The sequence below is a fragment of the Podarcis gaigeae genome (genome assembly GCF_964106915.1).
Source record: "Podarcis gaigeae genome assembly, chromosome: 18".
NCBI classification, from domain to species: Eukaryota; Metazoa; Chordata; class Lepidosauria; order Squamata; family Lacertidae; genus Podarcis; species Podarcis gaigeae.
Genome location: NC_139696.1, coordinates 1,023,534 through 1,043,430, shown reverse-complemented (window position 1 = coordinate 1,043,430; position 19,897 = coordinate 1,023,534). Strand labels below are relative to the sequence as shown.

General features: G+C 53.0%; 1 protein-coding gene across 5 annotated transcripts in view; it reads right to left on the bottom strand.

Moving 5' to 3' along the window:
* Positions 1 to 626: 626 nt before the first annotated feature.
* Positions 627 to 19,897, bottom strand: part of EPS15L1 (epidermal growth factor receptor pathway substrate 15 like 1) — a 41,987-nt gene continuing 22,716 nt past the window's right edge. For 2 of the 5 annotated variants that reach the window (XM_083720267.1, XM_083720268.1), the window contains 8 exons: positions 19,496 to 19,622; positions 19,325 to 19,390; positions 18,182 to 18,321; positions 17,970 to 18,039; positions 17,524 to 17,618; positions 15,108 to 15,237; positions 7,192 to 7,400; positions 627 to 4,335 (listed from right to left, as the gene is read on the bottom strand). In XM_083720267.1, coding sequence (XP_083576393.1) covers positions 4,189 to 4,335; positions 7,192 to 7,400; positions 15,108 to 15,237; positions 17,524 to 17,618; positions 17,970 to 18,039; positions 18,182 to 18,321; positions 19,325 to 19,390; positions 19,496 to 19,622 — 984 coding nt within the window. In that variant the 3' untranslated portion in view covers positions 627 to 4,188. The remainder of the gene's footprint in view (positions 4,336 to 7,191; positions 7,401 to 15,107; positions 15,238 to 17,523; positions 17,619 to 17,969; positions 18,040 to 18,181; positions 18,322 to 19,324; positions 19,391 to 19,495; positions 19,623 to 19,897) is intronic. The other 3 variants (XM_083720269.1, XM_083720271.1, XM_083720270.1) reach the window with 3 other exon arrangements.

Genomic DNA, 19,897 nt, shown 5'->3' with positions numbered 1-19,897 from the left:
ATGACCCCTGGGGGGCCCCTTATCAACTATGCCATTTGGCGATTCTATAAGCGCAGACACAACTCAGCTGTTTACAACCCCAGGGGTTTCCCCCATGGCTTCCTCCCTGTCCTCACGGCTGCCCAAACCTCGCCACGAAGGTGTCTGGAAAATGCGGTGGGCCGCTGGCATACAATGCCCAAGGGGAATGGAGTTAAGGGGGGGGGGTTGGCAGCCCCCCAGTGCTTCGCGCAAAGTTCCCACCAGCCTCTCCCCCCCCCATATCTTGTGTAGCTTGAGATGGGGAACAGAGCTCCTCTGAAGCCAGCCCCACTTGTGGGCAACTGGAAAGAGCCAGGAAAGCCGGTGGGGTAGAGGTCAAGGGGTCCAGGTCACCCCCCAAAGCAGGAACAGGTGGGGGGTGCCTCTTCCATGCCCCCCTCCCTGTAACAGAGGAGGAGGAGAGACAGGAGAGGGGAGGCTGCTTGTGGCCACAAAGGACCCTGGAACCGCAGGGAGGAAGACCCCCAAACATATGGGGGCAGAAATATGAGCAGGTCCGACCCACTCAGCTCCCGACCCCCCCCAACCAAAAAAAAGAAGGGAAAGAGAGAGAGAGCCATCCCAGAGTCTCGGATGCTCCAAAATAAGTAACTTTTTCATTTATTATATTAAACAATAACATTTCTCTTATATTAAACAATAAAACACAGAGCATGGGTTAAAATTCAAACATTCCCCCCTCCCTCCTGGCAAACCTCTCTCCTCCCCGCTGCCCCCCCTCCCCCCCCTTTGCTATAGGGTAATTCCAAGAGCATAGATACAGTCATGTACATGTCTGGATATATAATACATCATCAGCCAATCTCCTGGTGGGGGGGCAGCGTGGCCGAGGTCCAAAGGATGTGCGGGGGGGGGGGGGCTCCTTGGCTCCCCTTGCAGCAGCAGCAGCTGCAGCAGCAGCAAAACACACACACATCTCCCCCCCCCAAAAAACCCCTCTCTCCCTCCCCATTGTTCCAAATCCCTCTGCCCCCTTGGAGAGACCCCTAAGCTCAATTTGATGCAAAGGACTGACTTTTCTGGTGCCTGAGGTCCGGGGGGGGGCGCACAGCTGCTCACCCCCCCAAAAAAAATTTCTAAAGAGAGAAGCAACGAAGGGAGGAGAGGAAATGAAAGAGAATGATTTCTCCTCCACCAAAAAATGTAGAGAGCCACTGTCCCCCAACTTTGTTTAAAAAGGAAACTCTGCAAACAAGAGACCTCTTGAGCCAATGGGTCTACTCTAAGGAGGACTTGGAAGCAGATGAGAAGAGTTCCTAGCGGAGGGGGGCAGGCAGAGGAGAAGAGAGATAGCAGCCGGTTTGCTGTCCCACAAGTAACGAAGTGGGGGGGGGACAGGGACGGCGCAGATATTAAGAGCCACAAGATGAGTGTTTTTTTGGGGGGGGGTGAGAGTGTGGAAAACACTAATGGGGAAACACAAGAGGAGAAACTGGGAAAGGGGGGGCGTCTCTTTGATACCAAGACCCTGCGACAACCGGATCGGGAGCTGGGGGTGGTGGTTTGGAGGGCCCCCCCATGACCGAAGAATGCTCCTAGGTGGGGGACCCGAATCAAAGGAAGCCCCCCCCCCCAGCAAACTGCTGTTCCCAGGATTCCCCATGGGCTGTAAAGAGGGGTGCAGGATAGCTCTAAATGCCCCCCACTTTGAATGCACATTCTGGCACATTTTGCTGCTTGCTCTTTTGTGCCGTGTCCTGGCCCCCCCCCCCAAGACTGAGGGTGGCCTGTCTGGGTTTGGCCACCCCTCCCCACAAGCGGCAGCCTTGCCCATCCCTCTCCCCGGGGGGCTAGGAGTAGTTTTGGGGTGCTACCAGGGAGCCCCACGCTCCTCCCTCCCGGTCAACTGAAAACCGTGGCTGATTCTGCCAACAGGAAAGGAAACTGAAGAAAACTCTCTCTGTCTCCTTCGCACACAAACATGCAGAGAAATGGGTGCAGGATTAAGAGCCCACCCCCGGGGGTGGTTTTTTTTTTTTTGTACATGTATTTCTTGCAACCCCAAAACGCCACACTCAAGAAGCGAATTGCATTTACCCGTGCCCCCTATATTTGAGAAGTTAAGAATTTGCAGCGAGAGCGCGAGAGAGAAACAGACTTTTTTACCTCTTTCTTTCTTGTTTGGCAGAAGCTTGAGATTCTAACCACAAGAATCGCTCTTTCATTTCCAGATCTTAGGGACTAAATATATATATATACACACAAACACACACACACACAAGAGCGACACAGGAGGCTGGCGGATTTACGTTTTTGCAGTGGGCAGCGCTCAGAGACCAGGTCCTTCGGCACGTTCACCCCCAGATATATACATATATAAAATCTCCTATATATATCTACATTTCTCTATATCACAAGGGGGTGGGTCGTGTCCCGGAGGGGTTGTGGGGGGCTGCTGAGGAGATGGCAGATGGGGACAATATACACTGGGGGGGGGGGGCGGCGAAAATTAAAAATACAAAAAAATTGTAACAGATCTGGAGGCTGCGGCGGCACATTTTCCCAGCTTCTCAGCCCGCAAGGTGGAGGCGGATGGGGACCCCAAAGGAAGGCGCTGATCTGGTCATCCCTGGGGTGTGTGTGGGGGGGGGAGGGACAGGGGGTTCTCCTTTGGGTCCTCCTCCTCCTCCAAAGAAGAACCGGCTGAGGACCCAACTCTCTCTGGAAGCCTCGGCACCCAAATTTGTCCCGTCCGTTTGGCCGGCCGAACCCCTCCCCACGCAAAGGGGGCTGGTGTCTCTGGGTGCTTCTGTGGGGCAATGGGACCCTCCCGCCCATGGGGCGGACCCCGGGGGGGGGGTGTCACCCCACAGCGGTGGCAAAAAGGGTGGCCCCGATTCTCCGCCGGAGCTGGGAGGGAAGGACGGAGCCGGTCTCGGATCCCGCAACCATAGGGGGAACGGGTGCCTTGGAGAGGGGGTGGGAGGGCGAGAGAAGCCCCCACCCCACCTGCGATGAGTGGGGAAGGGTGGTGGGGAGCCCTCAGCCCCCCCAGGGCAAAGGCACCGGGGTCAAGAGGCCCCTGGAGAAGATGGAAGGAGGGCTGGCCTTCTGGAAGGAGGAGGGCAAGGGGCAGAATTTAGGGGGTCCCAAATCTGCACAGAGGCTGGGAAGCTGAAGGTTTTCCTGGCCTGGGGGAGAGAGAACCCCTTAGAGGGGGAGATGCCCCTATTGCAGGAGGAGCCATTTCAGGGGGGTGCACAAGACCCCCCCCAACACACCACTCGGACCCCGACCCACGTGCCCAAAAGGAACCCACCTGCAGCCACACATTTGCCCCCCTGCTCTCACCCGCGTTGTCCCCCCAGCTTTGGAACGGAGACCCCCCTCTTGCCCCACGGCTCAGAAGACGCCGCTTGGCTTTTCTCGAGACTTTCCAGGATGTTTTTCAGGCAAAAATACAGAGAAAGAGAGAGAGAGATATAAACACACCGACCTGCCCTTCGAGGTTGCAACGTATTTTAAGTTCCCCCGGTTTCGGTATGAATCGGCACTGGTTAACTGAACGTTTGAGGCCGCTGGGGGGCGGGGGCCGTTAGCAGTGGGGTTTTTCCTGGGCGATCAAAGAGAGCGTTAGGAATCGGGGCGCCTGGGGGGGTTTGTGGGGGGAGAGAAAAGGGGGTGCAAAGAAATCCACATTGACAGTGCTGCAAAGAAAGGGAAATAAAGGCAGAGAGGGCCGTCTTCCTGGCGCCCCGCCGTGGTGGGAAGGCCTGGGTGGGACCCCATTCTCCCCCCCCCCACCCTATGCCCACCCCAAGGCTGGCACAGCTGAGCAAGACTCAAGCCCTCACCCCCACGGGAGGTTTCGAAGAGCGCGAGGTCCAGGGCAAGAAAGCAGGTCTCTTCCGGCGGGAGGAGGGCAAAAAATAAAAGGAATGGCGGGGAACGGCCGGCTGAGTTCACCGGGGGGGCAGCTTCTTGGGGGGCAGCCCCCCACCTGTCCGTCTGTGCAAGGAGACGGCATCCCGTGCGAGTCCTGCGTCCTTTTCCCGCAGAGAGGGGCTTCTCCGCGCCAGATACGGCGCCATGGAGAGACGGTTCGCTTCATCGCGTCGAAAGAACGGAGACCGGGGTCGGCGGATCGGAGATGGTGGTCTAGGGAGCGGCGGAAGGGGGGGGGAGAGAGGGCCCCCCCGGAGCCCCCTAGGAGGCGGGCATGTCCGCTTTGCTGAGGGCGATGGCCAGCTCGAGGTCCTCCTGCTCCTGCCGCCTCAGCCGCGCCAGGCGCTCCTCCTCCGCCTTCTCGCTCTCTCGCTTCGCCCAGGCGAGTTGCTGCTCCTCATTGCCAAGCTGGGGAGAGAAGGAGAGGGTTGGGATAGATGACCGCTGGAGGACCTCCCCTATCCAAATCTCTCCCTAGGGGCGACCGTACTTCCTGCCTCCCGGATCATGGTAAGGGATGGAGGGGGGCCGCTCCCGCTTTCCCTTCCTTCCTCCCCACCCTCCGAAAAAAGCAGCACCCGGTTCTATTGGGGAAGGGCCCCCTCCCGGTCTCGTCACACACCTAAAGCGCTTTTGGGGTTCCCCACGGAGGCTGCATCTGGGGGACCCCTGTGAAGACTGGACTGGCCCCCCTTCAATTTGACTGGGCGCTCTTTGCCCTGTTTAAATCCTGCCTTGCAGGGGGTTGGTCTAGATGACCCACTGGTGTACCAGTCCGACTCTCAGAGCTCAGTGCTCTGACCAGAACATTGAGGGCAGATCACCCCGCAGGGAGACCCCATGTTTTCCTTCAACCCTCCTCCCCAGAAAACCACGAAGGGCATGGGAATCAGACTATCGACTCCTAATTGCACCACATATGGTCTCTCTGTCTCTCTCACACACATACACAGAGCTAAGAGCCAGGGGAACTGTCCGCCACTAGCTGCAAACCCTTTCCCCGTTCCTGGAGGGAAGGCGGCCAACAGTTCCCCTGATAAAAGAGGGGAGGACCCACACAAAAATCAAGGACATAAGGGGATGGTTTGCCCTGTTTCAAACGGTGACAGTCCGGAGAAAAAATATCGTTGAGCTTTCTCTGCAAAATCTCCTAAGAAAGTTTTTGACTTAAAAAAATAAAATAAAAAATAGAAAATTCGTCAAAAAACGCAACTTGCCATTGTCAACGGACATTTTAACCCATTTTACAAAATTCTGCTATTTTTGACGGGTGAATCCCAGCTATGCCTGGGAAATTCTGGACGCATGGTAGCCACTCTGGGCGGCTCCCAACAGAATAATAATAATAATAATAATAATAATAATAATAATAATACGGCAATAAAACATTTAAAATTTCCCTAAAGGACAGCAAGCCTTATCGCATCACAAAAAGGCTATTCCGCTTATGAAACCTTGTGATTCTTTTAATTGATTTAACCTCCTGCTCAGCTACTCTCGTCTCCCTGATCTTATTCTGACTCGGTGTGTTTTTTTAAAAATAAAGCAAAATAAATTATTGCATCTTGCTTCCACCATTGTATTTTAGCTATTTTTAAAATGCCGGCCCGCGACCGTAATAAACCGAAAACTGCAGCGGCGATTTCACCGGCCTCCTCCTCCTCCTTTTGCAAAGTCTGGTTTCTCGCGGGGGAAATGGATGGGACGGCTCAGCAAAAAAACCCCAAAACTCAAGCCAGGAAGGTGAGAAAGTTTGAAGGTGCCTCGGAAATTAAAAAAGAAGAAAAAAGAATTAAAAATAAAACCAGCGCAGGTTTTCCTGTTTATCAGCTGAAGCCTCTCTCTCTTTCTCTGTGTCAAACGCTCAACGCCAAACCTGCCGTTAGAATAAAGATCCACAACGTGGCTGTGAGTTCCTTTTGCTAACACAAAGACACACACACACTCCTCCAACACTAATAAGCTGAACGAAATAATTAAAACGCTCTCTCTCGCTGCAAGGAAGGAGATTCACGCATTTCAGTCCCTACTGAAACCAGCCCTTTATTGCAAAACTTTGAGGACTAGAGTCTTAGCTTACGGAGCAACGCGATAAGGCGGTTTTCCTATGCCCCAAACATTTCCAGGAAGGGGATTCCTCCCCCAAAATATCCCCAACTCAGGAGAGAAAGGGAGAGCGCTCTCCACGACCAACGTCCCCAAGCAAACAGCACCAGTCTCAAAGCTTAATACAGTGGTCCCTTGGTTCTCAGACTTAATCCGTTCCAAAACCAAAGCATTCCAAAACCAAGGCGCTCCTGCTTTCCCATAGAAAGTCATGCAAAACGGATTAATCTGTTCCAGACTTTTAAAAACAACCCCTGAAACGGCCATTTAATGTGAATTTTACTATCCACCGAGACCATTGGTCCATAAAATGAAAGCAGCAATCAATGTGCTGTGCTATAAAATAAACAAGACATTATTGTAGATGATAAAAATTAAAATTACCTGCACTGATGAGAGTTCATTGTTTGGGTGGGGGGCTTTTATCCATTTCCGCAGTCACACAATCAATCAATCAATCAATCAATCAGTAGCTGAACTGGGTTCCACACAGCCACAAAAACAAATGAACCGAAAAAGCTTCAAAAACAAAATCGCAGAATAAAGAGCGAAAACCAAAGCGCCAAACTTAATCCATTCCAGAAGTCCGTTTGACTTCCGAAATGTTCGGAAACCGAGGCCTGGCTTCTGATTGGCGCAGGTGCCCCGGAAACAATAGCCGACAACCACGTCGGACGTCCGGCTTCCGGAAAACATTCAAAAGCCGGAACATTGCCTTCCGGGATTTCAGTGTTTGGGAACCAAGGCGTTTGAGAACCAAGGTACCACTGCAATAATAATAATAATAATAATAATAATAATAATAATAATAATGTGATGTGCCACCCATTTGACTAGTTTGCCCCAGCCACTCTGGGTGGCTTCCAGCAAATCAAGACCCTGGGGACATACAGAGGGACTAATGCAGAACTATGGAGGAAGTGGGTTGGTCTAGATGAGTTTTGGGGGTCCCATCTAACTACAGTTCTATGGTTCTATGGGAGAAGAGAGAGATTTGGGGGGAACTAAGAGACAGAAATTGCCAGAGGGGGGAGAGGGAAGGGGAAGGAGGAGGGGGGGAGGAGGAGGAAGAGGATGAGGAGGGGGAAATGACCCCAAAAAGCCCCCCGCCCAGGTTTTTTTCCTTTTTCCATCCAGATCGAAGGAACGTCAACTTACAGAGGTGAAGTCAGCAAATCCCGTGGAAGAAGGGTCCTGGGGAGCTTTGCCTGCCGAGGGGGGAGAAAATCCGTCTCTCCCCCTAAAAAGGTCCCCAAACCCCTTTCTACTGTGAAAGGGGTCGCTGGTGTCAGCCCCGAACGGCCGAAACAGGTCGGGGGGCTTGTCAAAATCGGAAGAGCCGACATGGATGACAGGAGGAGATTTACCTGGAAAAGGTCGAGAGAGAGAGAGAGGGAACGAGAGAAAGAAAGAGAGAGAGAAAAGAAAAAAAAATGGGGGGGGGGGAAACCAAGGAAGAAAAGGAGAGGGAGGGGTTGGGAAGAAGGGAGAAACGAGAGGAAGAAAGGGAGAGGTTACTTACCATAAGGGGCAAGGGGGGGCAGTGGTTGGAGGGGGGGGTGTCTAGGGAAGCCCACCTAACCCTAAATTGGCAGCTCAGGACTCCCCCCTCCCAGCTTTTGCCTAGAATTCTGCTTCGCACAGCCAAATCCGCAAAAATGCCCCCCATCTTTCCTGTCCAAAAAATCCTGAAACTGAGGCACCTAGCCTGCTCAAATGTGTCCCGTCGCGCCACCCCCCGCCTCCCCAAATTTGGCTGGGGGCGGGCGCCAAGTCCCCCCCAGGACGTGCCTTGGACTCACCCACCCCAGCAAAAAGAAAGTGGGTTTTTAAAGAGGGTGGGTCAGCTCTGCAGCTAGCGACAGGCGTATTTCGGCGTTTGACAGCTTTGGGGGTTTTTCTGGGGAGGGGGAGACGGGATTCTCACTGCCTCCCACTCCCCCGAAAAGCCCAGAGGACCCGCGTGACGGTTTCGGCAGCGGTTGAGGACTAGCGGCTTGCGGGCTCGGGCACGAGGGTGGCACCACAGAATTGCAGGAGGGCCCTCTAAAGGTCATCCAGCCCAACCCCCTTGGAGGGAGGGATCCTGCCCGCAGCCGTCCCTGGTTCTCTCTTTGCCACCCCGCAGCCGCAAGCCTGGAACTTGGCCAGGTGACGATTTCTTCCCCACTTCCCTTTCTCAAAGCGAGACTGGCGCCAGGCTGGCAGAGAGGAACCGGGAGAGGCAGAGGTTTCGCACAAAAAAGCAGCCGCTCTGGTTCCCTTTCCTCCATCCGGCAGCTTTTCCTTCACCCTCTTTCGGCTGCGGGAAAAGGGGCTCCTCCTTTGCCCCCAGCAAAACACCCGCAGTGATGGTGGCCCCCGTACCCCGAAAATCAGCCAATTAATTCAGAGCAGGGAGTCCCAGGCGGTGTTAGAATCCCAGATATATAATCTCATCGCCTTAAACCTGGGCACAATGCAATGTCCAGGAGCTGGCCTCTCCCCACAATGGGACTTTTTATTATTATTATTATTATTATTATTATTATTATTATTATTATTATTATTATTATTATTTCCGTTTCTATACCGCAAATATTCCAGGTCCTTTTCTCTAACATATACTATATCTTTATTGTCATTGTCCCCTACAGAACAATGAAACTGAAAATCTACATAAAACATTCAAAACCCCCTAAAAACTCTGAAACCCCATTTTAAAGTTCAATATACTATAGGGGCGTTTCGCTTCCCCCAGCGAGGGGACCCACCAACAGTGCTTTTTTGGGGGGGGGATGCAGGGGTGCGCATACCCCTAAACACTTTGCGAATCTTTGTCCTTTTGATGTACTTATTTGTCCCACTTTGAATGATAAAAACGGCGATTTTCTTGAGTCAAAATGAGAGTATCCCATAACATTTTTAAAAGGGGGAAAAATGCACTGGTCAGAAAACACAGCTGGATGGTTTGGGGGGCAGGTTTTAAGCGACTGGGGGCCCCTGGCCCGATCCGCAGTACGGCACCAGTTTGGAGGGTAGAGGAAACCCAGCCTGAGCAAGGTTTCTCCAGCACAGCACAGCCCAAAAGGGGGGAGCCCTGCAGCAGTGCCGGATCAGGCCCAAGGAGGTCCGCTCTTAAGTCCTGTACTCGGGCAGCGGCCAAACCCTATTTGCCCGGAGGAAAACCTGCTTGTTCTAAGATAGACTGGCTCTGTCCATGGAGGTTCTGCTTGGGAGTCGTGAAAAAGAAGGGCTCTGCCGGATATTCGGCCAAAAGGGGGGCCATTTAGTCCAGCCTCGTGTGTGCCCCCCGCCGGACACCCCCCCCAAAGGAAAGCCAGCCCCCTAACAAGCAGGAGCGGAACAACTGTGCCCCACTTGAGTTTCCTGGCAGCGGGGGGGGGGGGGGGGACGGAGTTTGTCAAATGGACTGCAGACAAGGGTTCACCCCCACCCCAAAGGCGTTATTCTCCCAGAAAAACATGGATTTTAAAAATAAAAAAACAGGCCTGGAGGGCGCAAGGGAAATCGAAGGCTGGCACGGCTGCACGGCGAAGCTCGGGCGCAAAAAACGACAACAGTTCTCTGTTTTCCCCCTGCCCCAGGCAAACTTCTTCTGCTCCTCTTTTAATATTTCAGCCCCTGAGAACCAGCTTCGCCGGCGGGTGTGGGAACCAGGTACCCGGTCCTCCGCAGAAGAGGTGTTAACCACCGAGAAAGAGACGATATGCCAACTTTGCAAAAGGGTGCCTTTTCAGCAATGCCTCCCGGGCGAAAAAGCCTCAAGATCAGCCGCTGCCGCCGCTGCACACACACACACACACACCCCCCACGCGAGAAAACAGACTGTGAGCGCATCGCCCCCGGGCCTCGATTTCGGCCGCACGGCCTTCTCACGACTGACGGAAACTCGAACACAAGGCACACCTGGACCTTTGGTGGAAAGCCACCGAGCTTTTAGCCTCGCGAGAGATTGAATATCTTGCCCTCGACTGGACTTGAGGGATGATGCCAACAGATGCCACACGAAAAACATCCCTGCGGAGATGGCAGTCCCGAATCAGTGGCGCATGCCCTCTGGCTTGCCCTCTTGATAAAGACTTTTATCGTCCATTCTGGGTCGCCCAGCCACTGCCCCAGGGTCCTTCCTCTCGGCCGATCAAAATGAGCAAGTGATGGCAAAGGTGGCAGGGTTTTTAGCCGGGGCAATCGGAATAAGACCCACTATTTGACCATTGATTCAAAGTCCTAAAATGTATTTTATACAATTGACTTTTTAATTCTGTTCTTTGTATATCGCGTTGTTGTTTAATTGCGATGGCCGGTGGCCGACGCAAATAAAGATTAATTCATTCATTCATTCACCAAGCGTTGTGTCGCACGGAACATCCTTGCGTTGCGGTGAAAATGGACGTCGGCCGGCTTCAAGCCTCCAACGGCAGACCAAAAAAAAGGGGGGTTCTGGAAGCTGCTTGTCCTTGCACAGGGGACCCCTGAGGCCATCCAGCCCAACCCTCCAATCTGTGCTGATCTTAGAACGGCAGAATCCTTGGCAGACCACCCTTGTTGCTCCCCGGGCCCTTTAGCCTTCCCTGCTCCAAATTATATCACCCCTCCCTCTTTCGCCCCCTCCTCAGAGGAGAACTGTAGTTCGCCCCTAGCAGAGCTACAATTCCCAGCACCCTTACCAAACTACAGTTTCCAGGATTCTATTTCCCCCCCCCCCTTGGAAGGGGTGTACTTAAAATGAAAGGGGTGTATTCAAGCTTGGCCTCCAGCCCCCCACCTGCCATCCTGGCCCACCCCACTTTAAATGGGGCACACTCAAAACTGGACTCTGCCAGACCGGCAGAGAAAAAGGGTGAGCTCTGTGGGGTTCTGCCCCAGATCATAGCATTAGATCCTTAAACCAGGGTTGCCGTTGCCAAAACAGAATGTCCAGTTGCCATTTGGGGGGGGGGGGGCAAGACGGCTCTGAAATCTTATTTTCCAAAGGATGGACTGGGATGGATTCTTAGTTAAATATCTGGCTAGTTCAGAGGACAACTTTGAGCTGAGCTTTGAGAACTTGAAAGAAGAAAAGTCACTTTATCCAGGGACAGTTTGCCTAGATATTGGCTTATTCCTGCCTTTTTCTGAATGGCGACACGGACCATTCATAACGTAGGAATATTCTCCCCAACGGTGAGAAGGGGAAAGCGAAGACAAGAGACAATTCGCTGTAACGCCGGGGAAAGCATTTTTGGGTCCCCAAAATCCATTCCGGTTGTGCGGATAAAATATCACGGAATGCTACAGGGTGGGGTCTTAAGGGCGTGGAAAGGGTCCAGATCCAAGGACCCCCCAGATGGCGGGGACGTCAGGCGCTGTCCTGGCACCCGGGCATCTTCGCTCGGTGGGCGACGGGTGCAAAACGCGGCTGGTGGGTTTTGAACGCTGACCACAACAAAGCAAACTCGCGAACCTTGGAGGCGGGCTTCGGAAAACCGGCTGAGCGAAAGACCCCCGCAAAGAAGCAGCTTACGGAACTACCCGTCAATGTGTCCCGCAACCGGCAGCACCTTTTGAGACCCCCATTCCAAGGCGCCTGGGCCAAGCGACCCGCCAGCCGGGAGCAAATTTGTTTGCCGCGATCGCAGTTCAGCAGCGGTCAAAGCACCTCCGGCCAGACTCTCTGGCCCACGGGAGGAAGGGGGACTGAGCCACAGAGTACATTCAGGGCTGCAGTAAGGCCCCGATCCCATGCACAAACGCTGTGCGCTACACCCTGGCCCCGGGGTCTTGAACCGCAGCCCTCTCCCCTCCGGAGGTTTCCGGCAACCAGCGTTTTAACTGTGGAAGCCGAGCCATTCTAGCCGGGAGCCTGCTCCTCGAATCAGTCTAACCCAGGTTGGCAGCCGGCCCGCTTCCTGTGGCAGGGAGTCCCACAGTCCAACCCTACACCTTCTTTACAAGAGCGTCTTGTACCAAATGCAAACTGCGAAAAGGACTCTTACGGATCGAAAACGGAGACACCGTGTGCGTCTTCCCTCTCTTGTTTGCTTTGTATCGCTCTCTCTCACACACACACAAATCCTCAAAGAAAAACACAATCCGCCCTGAACCCCTCAAAACCCAGCTCTGCGGGAATTCTAGCGCCGGGAATGAAGGCTGTGCGTAATTCTACAAATCTCTATCCCGTCTCCTCTCTTCCCGAAACTAAGAAGCCTCGAACGCCATGTGCTTTTCTCGTTCCCTTTCCCCCAACTCCGACGGTCTCCTTTTTGGGGGCAGGGGGTGCTTTGCAGAACGGGCAGCCCCTGCCCCGTCCGGGCCACAAGAGGCGGCCGCCACCCCCCGCTAAGGCAGCGGCGGCTGTGCCTGGTTGACGGCGCAGGCCGGGGCCCCGATATTGCTGGTGAGCGCCGACCGCAGAGAGAGGAAGTGGCTGAGGGTGGGGCGGCTGAAGATGGTCCCACGATGGTGGTGGCAACAGCCCCAGGGAGGCTTCGCAATCACTGACACCCACACAGAGACTTCCTGCCCTTTTAAAGAACCAGAATAATACACACACACCAGAGAGAGAGAGAGAGAGAGAGGGAGGAGGGGGGAAAATAAAATCTGTTTTTCTCTTTTTGAAGCTCAACAGCTTTTACCTAGAAGCTAGTTAGCGGCAAGGACAGAGATCTCTTATCAGCAGCTGGTGCAAAAAAGCAGATGAAAGGGAGGGAAGACAGGAACGAAAGAACGGAGGTGGAGTAGGAGAAGGAGGCAACTTCTAATAACCGCTTTTGAACTCTCTGGGCTCGGCCGGGGAAGGGTCCAGCCCCGGTGCAGCTTCCTCGCCAGGGCTGCAGCAGCAATTGGATCAGGCCCCTGGGGCCACACTCCTCCCCACGGCCAGCCAGGTTTCCCCCCAAATGCAGCACCAACTGCCCCCCTCTTGCTGTTTTCAGCAGCTGGGGTTTCTGCCTCCGACAGGGGAAACAGGATTGGTGCATTTCAGTGCCCCGCAGGGTCTGGACACTAGTTAAAGCCACCACATTTGTCGCTCTATAAGACGCACCAGACCACAAGAAGCACCTAGTTTTGGGAGGAGGAAAACAAGAAAAAAAATATTCTGAATCTCAGAAGCCAGAACAGCAAGAGGGATCGCTGCGCAGCGAAAGCAGCAATCCCTCTTGCTGTTCTGGCTTCTGGGATAGCTGCGCAGCCTGCATTCGCTCCATAACACACACACACATTTCCCCTTACTTTTCAGGAGGGGAAAAGTGAGTCTTAGAGAGCAAAAATACGGTATTTTTTCACACCTCCCGTTCCTATAGCTTAGCCAGATGAACCCCAAAAGAAAAGACATGAACTGCCATTTCCCAAACCTGCTGGGGGGGGGAGGTCACCCCGAAACCAATCATATTTTTCCTATGGAACTGTATAATGTTGTACGCAGAGCAAGTATTGCACGACACAAGAAAAACATTTGAGCTCGCAGGTTTTCTAAGACTTGTCCGGCGTTTTGTGGATTGCACGTCCCTTAGAATAAACCGAGGTTACAGCTTGCCTTTGTTTCTGCCGCAAGCAGAATCAATCAATCAATAAATTATAAATTATAAAATAAAATAAAAACAATACTTTTTTCATTTATACCTCGCCCATCTGGCTGGCTTTCCCCAGCCGCTCTGGACGGCTTACAGCATATCTACAAACATAATATTAATATTAATAGTAAATCCCTTATATTGTGTGTTCTTTTCTATAGACCAGTATTTTGGATTCATCTAGGACATTCTCGGACTGTTTTAAGTCCCCAGGCAGCTGTAAAAGCTCCACAAAGCTTTTTTAAAAAGCGCTAATGCTTAGAGGAGTCATGACGTTACGTCACGGCGATTCCGACTTTCAGGGTGACTTTTCCCTTCCCTGAAACTGAGAAGAATTATTTTGTTTTCCTGAGCAAAGGTTTGTCACTTTAGGATGCAGGAAAGTTGAAACAAAAAGTAAGTTATAACGCTAGTGGCTGCAAATTTTAAATGGGACCCGGAAAATTCACTGAGGAGAAAGCCATCAATGGCTACTGGCCAGGGAAGCTTGGATGCTCCTGAGAATCAGGAACTGCAGGTGTGGGGAATACCTGTTATGATGCTCGGATACTGCCTGGGGGGGGGGGGGAGGTTCCCTTGGGGGCCTTCCGAGCACAATTCAAAGTCTTGGTGCTGACCTTGAAAGCCCTAAACGGCCTCAGAGGCCCAGTAGACCTGAAGGAGCATCTCCACCACGGACACCAAAAGCTTATACCCAGAACAAACTTAGTTGGTCTCTAAGGTGCTGCTGGACAATTTTTAATAAATTTATTTATTTATCTCGACTGCATCAGACCAACACGGCTACCTACCCGAATCTAGATTCATGTTTACCAGTCTCTGTATTTCTAACAGTACAACCAAATCGGTTATTTTGGATATAGCTGTAAAAATGTACTATTCCAAAAAAGGAAACCTTCATCTGCTTGCAAATATTAAGATTACACCAGCAAGAATGAGCCTTTCTGTAGAAAAATTATTCAAATGAATCCCTGCTGACTAGTGATTTAAACCATGATTTAAACCGATTTGATTTAAACCGTGATTTAAACCAATTTGACTTAAACCGTGATTTAATTGATTTGATTTAAACCGTGATTCAAACCGATTTGACTTAAACCGTGATTTAAACCGATTTGACTTAAACCGTGATTTAACTGATTTGACTTAAACCGTGACTTAAACCGATTTGATTTAAACCGTGATTCAAACCGATTTGATTTAAATCAAACCCACCCTGGCCCGATATTCCCCCCCCCCAAAAAAAAACCCCCAACACACTGCCCCAGAGTTTGGCTGCGGACCGGCAAGCATTCTAGTAAAAAGCAAGGGAGGGGGAAGAGTGCAATGGGGGGGGCAAGTGCATGTCTGAGAGAGAAAGAGAGAGGGAGGGAGAGAGGCCAACCCCCCCACCATGGAAAGTCCAAGACGAAGGCAGCCCCCAGCCCGCCCTCCATGACGGCTGGCCACCCCTTCCCCGGCGAGAGCCCGGCGCGCAGTGGGGGTGGGGTGGGGGGGAGGACCGCAGAGAAGACTCACCACTGGGCGGTTTGGGCCTGGGAGGCAAGCCTTTCTTCGGAGGGAGGGCGGGGGTGTCTAGCTTGCCCTTAAAGGGGTCGTCCGGGAAGCCCCCGAAAGAGGAGGCCGAGAACGGGTCGGAAGCCGGCGGCTGCAAAGAGAGAGACAGAGAGAGGCAGAAGCGGAAAGGGGGCTTGCAGAGAGAGGGAGGGGCGGGCAGGAGGAAGTGGGGGGCTCTGGGGTGGCGGGGGGGGGGGGCACAGAGGCAGACCCAGAGAGGCGCTGGTTTGCAAGCAAGAAAGGAACCGGGTGGAGCCAAGCTTTGCGACAGCTGGGAAAAAGTGTTGCAGGTCTGCCCCACAAAACAACAAAACCACGAGGAAACGGGGGTCTGCAAATCAGGTGGGGGTTCGGGTCCTCGGCTAACTGCCCCCCCTGCCCGTCAATCGCCTGACATTGGGGGGGGCAGGCTGACTCCGACAGCGGCCAGTCGCAACCAGAGGAGACCCGGCGGACATCCGCTTCCACGGGCTGCCCCCAAACTCGGCACCAGCTTGCGAGTAGCAGATCCGCTGAAACGGGTTTAAATTCAGCAATTTTTTTTATTGGATTTCCAATTTTCTTTTACAAAAAAACCTCCCGCCTCGCTTTTTTAAGGACTGCGCCAGCATGAGCCCTTTGGAACTCCCTGCCTCATGACACCGACTCTTTCCGGCGCCGGCTTAAAGGCGTTCTCGTTCAGACAAGCCCCCCAGGACGTTAAGAAAGTTGGCGCAATTTTAATCTGTTTTAATATTTCAACCTTTGTATGGCTTCCCCCACCTGCCCCCAATATAATTTTTACTGAATTTCCATTTCCCCCCACAAATCAAATAGCGAAGTCGTTTCCTGTACTGACTTCCCACCTCCGCTCTTTTCTACTATCAAATTCTCACCTGTCGCTAAAACCCCCTCTAACGTCCTTTAAAAAGTTGGCGCAATTTCAATCCGTCTCATTGTTTTGAATTTTGTACGTTTCTAAAGCGCTGCTGCAAAACATTCATTGGTTTTTATCGCCTCATCCTTTCGCAAACTACTTTAAGGCGCTTTGGGTTGTTTTCACAACGATGGCAGTGTGCATGAATTTCACGAAATGCAAACAAAGAACAGATCTTGGGGCCATTTGTTTCTTCCATAGTAACCAATCGCCAAACACCCAAAATTAATGTTCCAGTTTTTGGACGTTTTTCGGAAGCCGAACGTCCAACACGGCTGTCGGCTATTGTTTCCAGGGCGCCTGCACCAATCAGAAGCTGCGCCTTGGTTTCCGAACATTTCGGAAGTCAAAGTCTGGCGCTTTTATTTCTGCTATTTATTTTATACTTTTGCATTTTGAGGCTTTTTCGGTTCATTTGTTTTTGGGACTGCGTGGAACCTAGTTCAGCTACTGGTAGTCTGGAACGGATTGATCCGTTTCACATGACTTTCTACGGGAAAGAGCGCCTTGGTTTTGGAACGCTTTGGTTTTGGAACTGACTTCCGGAACGGATTAAGTCTGAGAAGCAAGGGACCACTGTGTGTTTATTTTTGGCTGGAGTTCTGAATGAAAAGCAGGGGCTTAATGTTCTTAATTTAAATGGAACGGGGCTGCGGGAAAGGTTCTCTCACGCCACCCTGTGGCAGAAAAGCATTTCAGCCGCTAAGACTGCAGATTCTCTTCTGCTAGATCATTGGTAGGCAAACTAAGGCCTGGGGGCCGGATCTGGCCCAATTGCCTTCTCAATCTGGCCCGTGGACAGTCTGGGAATCAGCGTGTTTTTACATGAGTAGAATGTGTGCTTTTATTTAAAATGCATCTCTGCCGGGGCTAAGGAATTCATTCATTGTTATTTTTATTTTTAAAATATAGTCCGGCCCTCCACAAAGTCGGGGGGGGGGGGGAAGCTTCCAGTACAATTGCACCTTGATTGTCAAACGCCTTAGTACTCACACATTTCAGCTCCCGAACGCTGCAAACCCGGAAGTGAGTGTTCTGGTTTGCGAACCTTTCTCAGAACCTGAACGCCTGATGCGGCTTCCGATTGGCTGCAGGAGCTCGCCGCGGCCAATCGGAAGCCGCGCCTCAGTTCGCGAACGTTTTTGGAAGTAGGACGGGCTTTCCGCTCGACTTCCGAGGTACGACTGTATTTGCAGAACCAGAGATAGGAGGGGAGACACGACGGCTCACCTTCTTTTTCTTTTGCGAGTAGTTTTGTAGTGTTTTATTTTCACCCCACCCGCTAAAAAAACCCCAGGGTTACAGGACCCGACAGGAAGCGGGTCACAGGTTGGGCAAGATTTGCTTGGGCGGGTGGGATTCTGCCCCTGCGGAGGGAAATCAAGAGGAGGGAATTTGGGGATTTGTAAAGTCAGGAAGGCTAAGCGGCTGCCCCAAATCTGGCGAGGGAGGAGGGTTTACCTTCGACATCCGGCTGAAATCGGCGAAGCCTTCGCTGCCGCCCCCGCCGCTGTTGAAACTGCTGCTCCCGAAGGGATCTAGTGTCCCAAAAGGATCTGAAATCAAAGGGGGGGGTCAGTGGCCCTGGCCAGGATTCCCATTCCTAGACTTTGCCGGTTCTAAAAACGCAGGCTGGAGGGGGTCCCTGTTGGGACCCTCTGGTAGGCAGCCCTTGTTCTCCCCCCCCCAGTAACTTGCAAGCCGTCCCCCCCGCAACCCCTGAACTAAACAACCGCCCTCCTGCACAGGGCTCCCCCCTTCCAGAATTCACACCCCACCGGTGTTTCTTCTGCAAGAAATTAACGCTGGGCAGCTTAACCGAAGCATCGGACCAGAGTTTGAATTTTTGGAGGGTGGGGACAGGGGGGGTGGACGGACACCCGATGAGCCCCCCACCGTGGGCTTACCTGGCCCTTTCAGAGCGGTGGCGACGACACTCAGAGACTGGAAGGGGTCGCTATTTTCAAATAAGTTCGCCTAAAGGGGCAGGAGAACGAGGGTTTTTCCAAGCAGCTGGGCTTAGGATCCTGCGGCCCCGAATGGAACCGAGGGACACCCCCCCGAACGAAACAAAGCCGTCAAGGGAAAAGCCCCCCCCCCCTCCTGGAAGCGTCCTCACCTTGGAGGGCAGCGTGGGATTTTTGGAGAAGGGGTCGGCCGTGAAGGGATCGCTCTTCTCGGGCTTCTTGAAGAAATCGTCGGGCGCTGCTGCAGCGCGGAAGGGATCGCTTTCCTTAAACGGATCTCCGCCGAAGGGATCTGCGGGGAGAGAGCGAATCGTTCACCAGAGACTGAAGAGGAAGGGAGGGAAGCAGATGGCCTCTCCGGGAGGCGAGAGACTGACACCCGTCCCCACACCGCTGCAGAGGCCTTTTGGGATTCCGGGGTGAAAGATTAAATTTGGGGTTCGTGCGCAAGCAGGGGAAGCAAAGGCGACGCCGGAGCAGCGATTCGAAGACCGGCACACGTATCAGCATCGATTTTGCTAAGGGGGTTAAATTATAAGGACCCCTGGACGGTTCAGTCCAGCCCAAGGCGACTCTGGGGTTGCGGCGCTCATCTCGCTTTACTGGCCGAGGGAGCCGGCGTCCAGCTTCCAGGTCATGTGGCCAGCAGGACTAAGCCGCTTCTGGCGAACCAGAGCAGTGCACGGAAACGCCGTTCACCTTCCCACCGGAGCAGTACCTCTTTATCTACTTGCACTGGTGTGCTTTTGAACTGCTAGGTGGGCAGGAGCAGGGACTGAGCAATGGGAGCTCACCCTGTCATTGCGGGGATTCGAACCTTCCAATCGGCAAGCCCAAGAGGCCCAGTGGTTTGGCTCACAGCGCCACCCGCATTAAATGATAATGACATTTGGTGATTGAGATAATTACGGCACACAACACACTCCTTAAAGACCAGGAGCCGGCCTGAATGTTGAAGGGCAGCTTCCATTAAATCATGCCCCAAGGGTTATTCGTTAATTTGCGGAACCTGTTGCCATGGGAGGCAGAGACGGCCGCAAGCCTAAACGACTTTCAAGAGAGGATTACAGGGAACCAGGCAGGGGGCCTTCTTGGTGGTGGTGCCCTCCCGCCAGATGCCAAGGAAATAAACAACTCTCTGACTTTTAGAAGACACCTGAAGGCAGATGGAAGTTTTTAAAGACTGATGTCTTAATGTATTTTTAATCTTTTGTTGGAAGCCGCCCAGAGTGGCTGGGGAGACCCAGCCAGATGGGTGGGGTAGAAATGATAAATTATTCTGATTATTATCTCACCTGCTGCCACCGCCGCCGCAACCACAGGGGCTTGCTCCGCAAAGGGGTCGTTCTGAAAGGGGTCACCTGGGCGAGGGAGGAAGAGAGAGAGGGGAGAGGTTAAGAGGAGGGACCAGGCTAGGCTCGTGCCGGGAGACGATTCAGGGCCCGCTGCCCCCCGTCGCCACTCACTGCCTCTGAAGGGGTCCGCGCCCTTGAAGGGGTCCGTCCTAAAGGGGTCTTCCGCCTGGAAAGGGTCTGCGGGAAGCTCCTGCGTGTGGCCGCTGAACAGGAGGGCCTTGTTCTTGAACGGGTCGTCCTGCTGAGGGAAGGGGGGAGAGAGAAGGGCGTCAGACACAAAACAGACCCCGCCAGGTTCACGTCTGAGTCATCAGAGCTGGACGGGACCCCCGGCTAAAGGATCCCCCTGCTGAAAAACCCCCAAAGAATCATGGAATTGCAGGTGTCCAGAGCCGGGAGGGCCCTCTTGAGGTCCTCTAGCCCAACCCCTGCAAGGCAGCAATGGCAGCTAATTTGCTTAACTGGCTTCGTGTTTCTAAATCGCCATGGACGTCGTGGTGAAGGGCCGGAGAG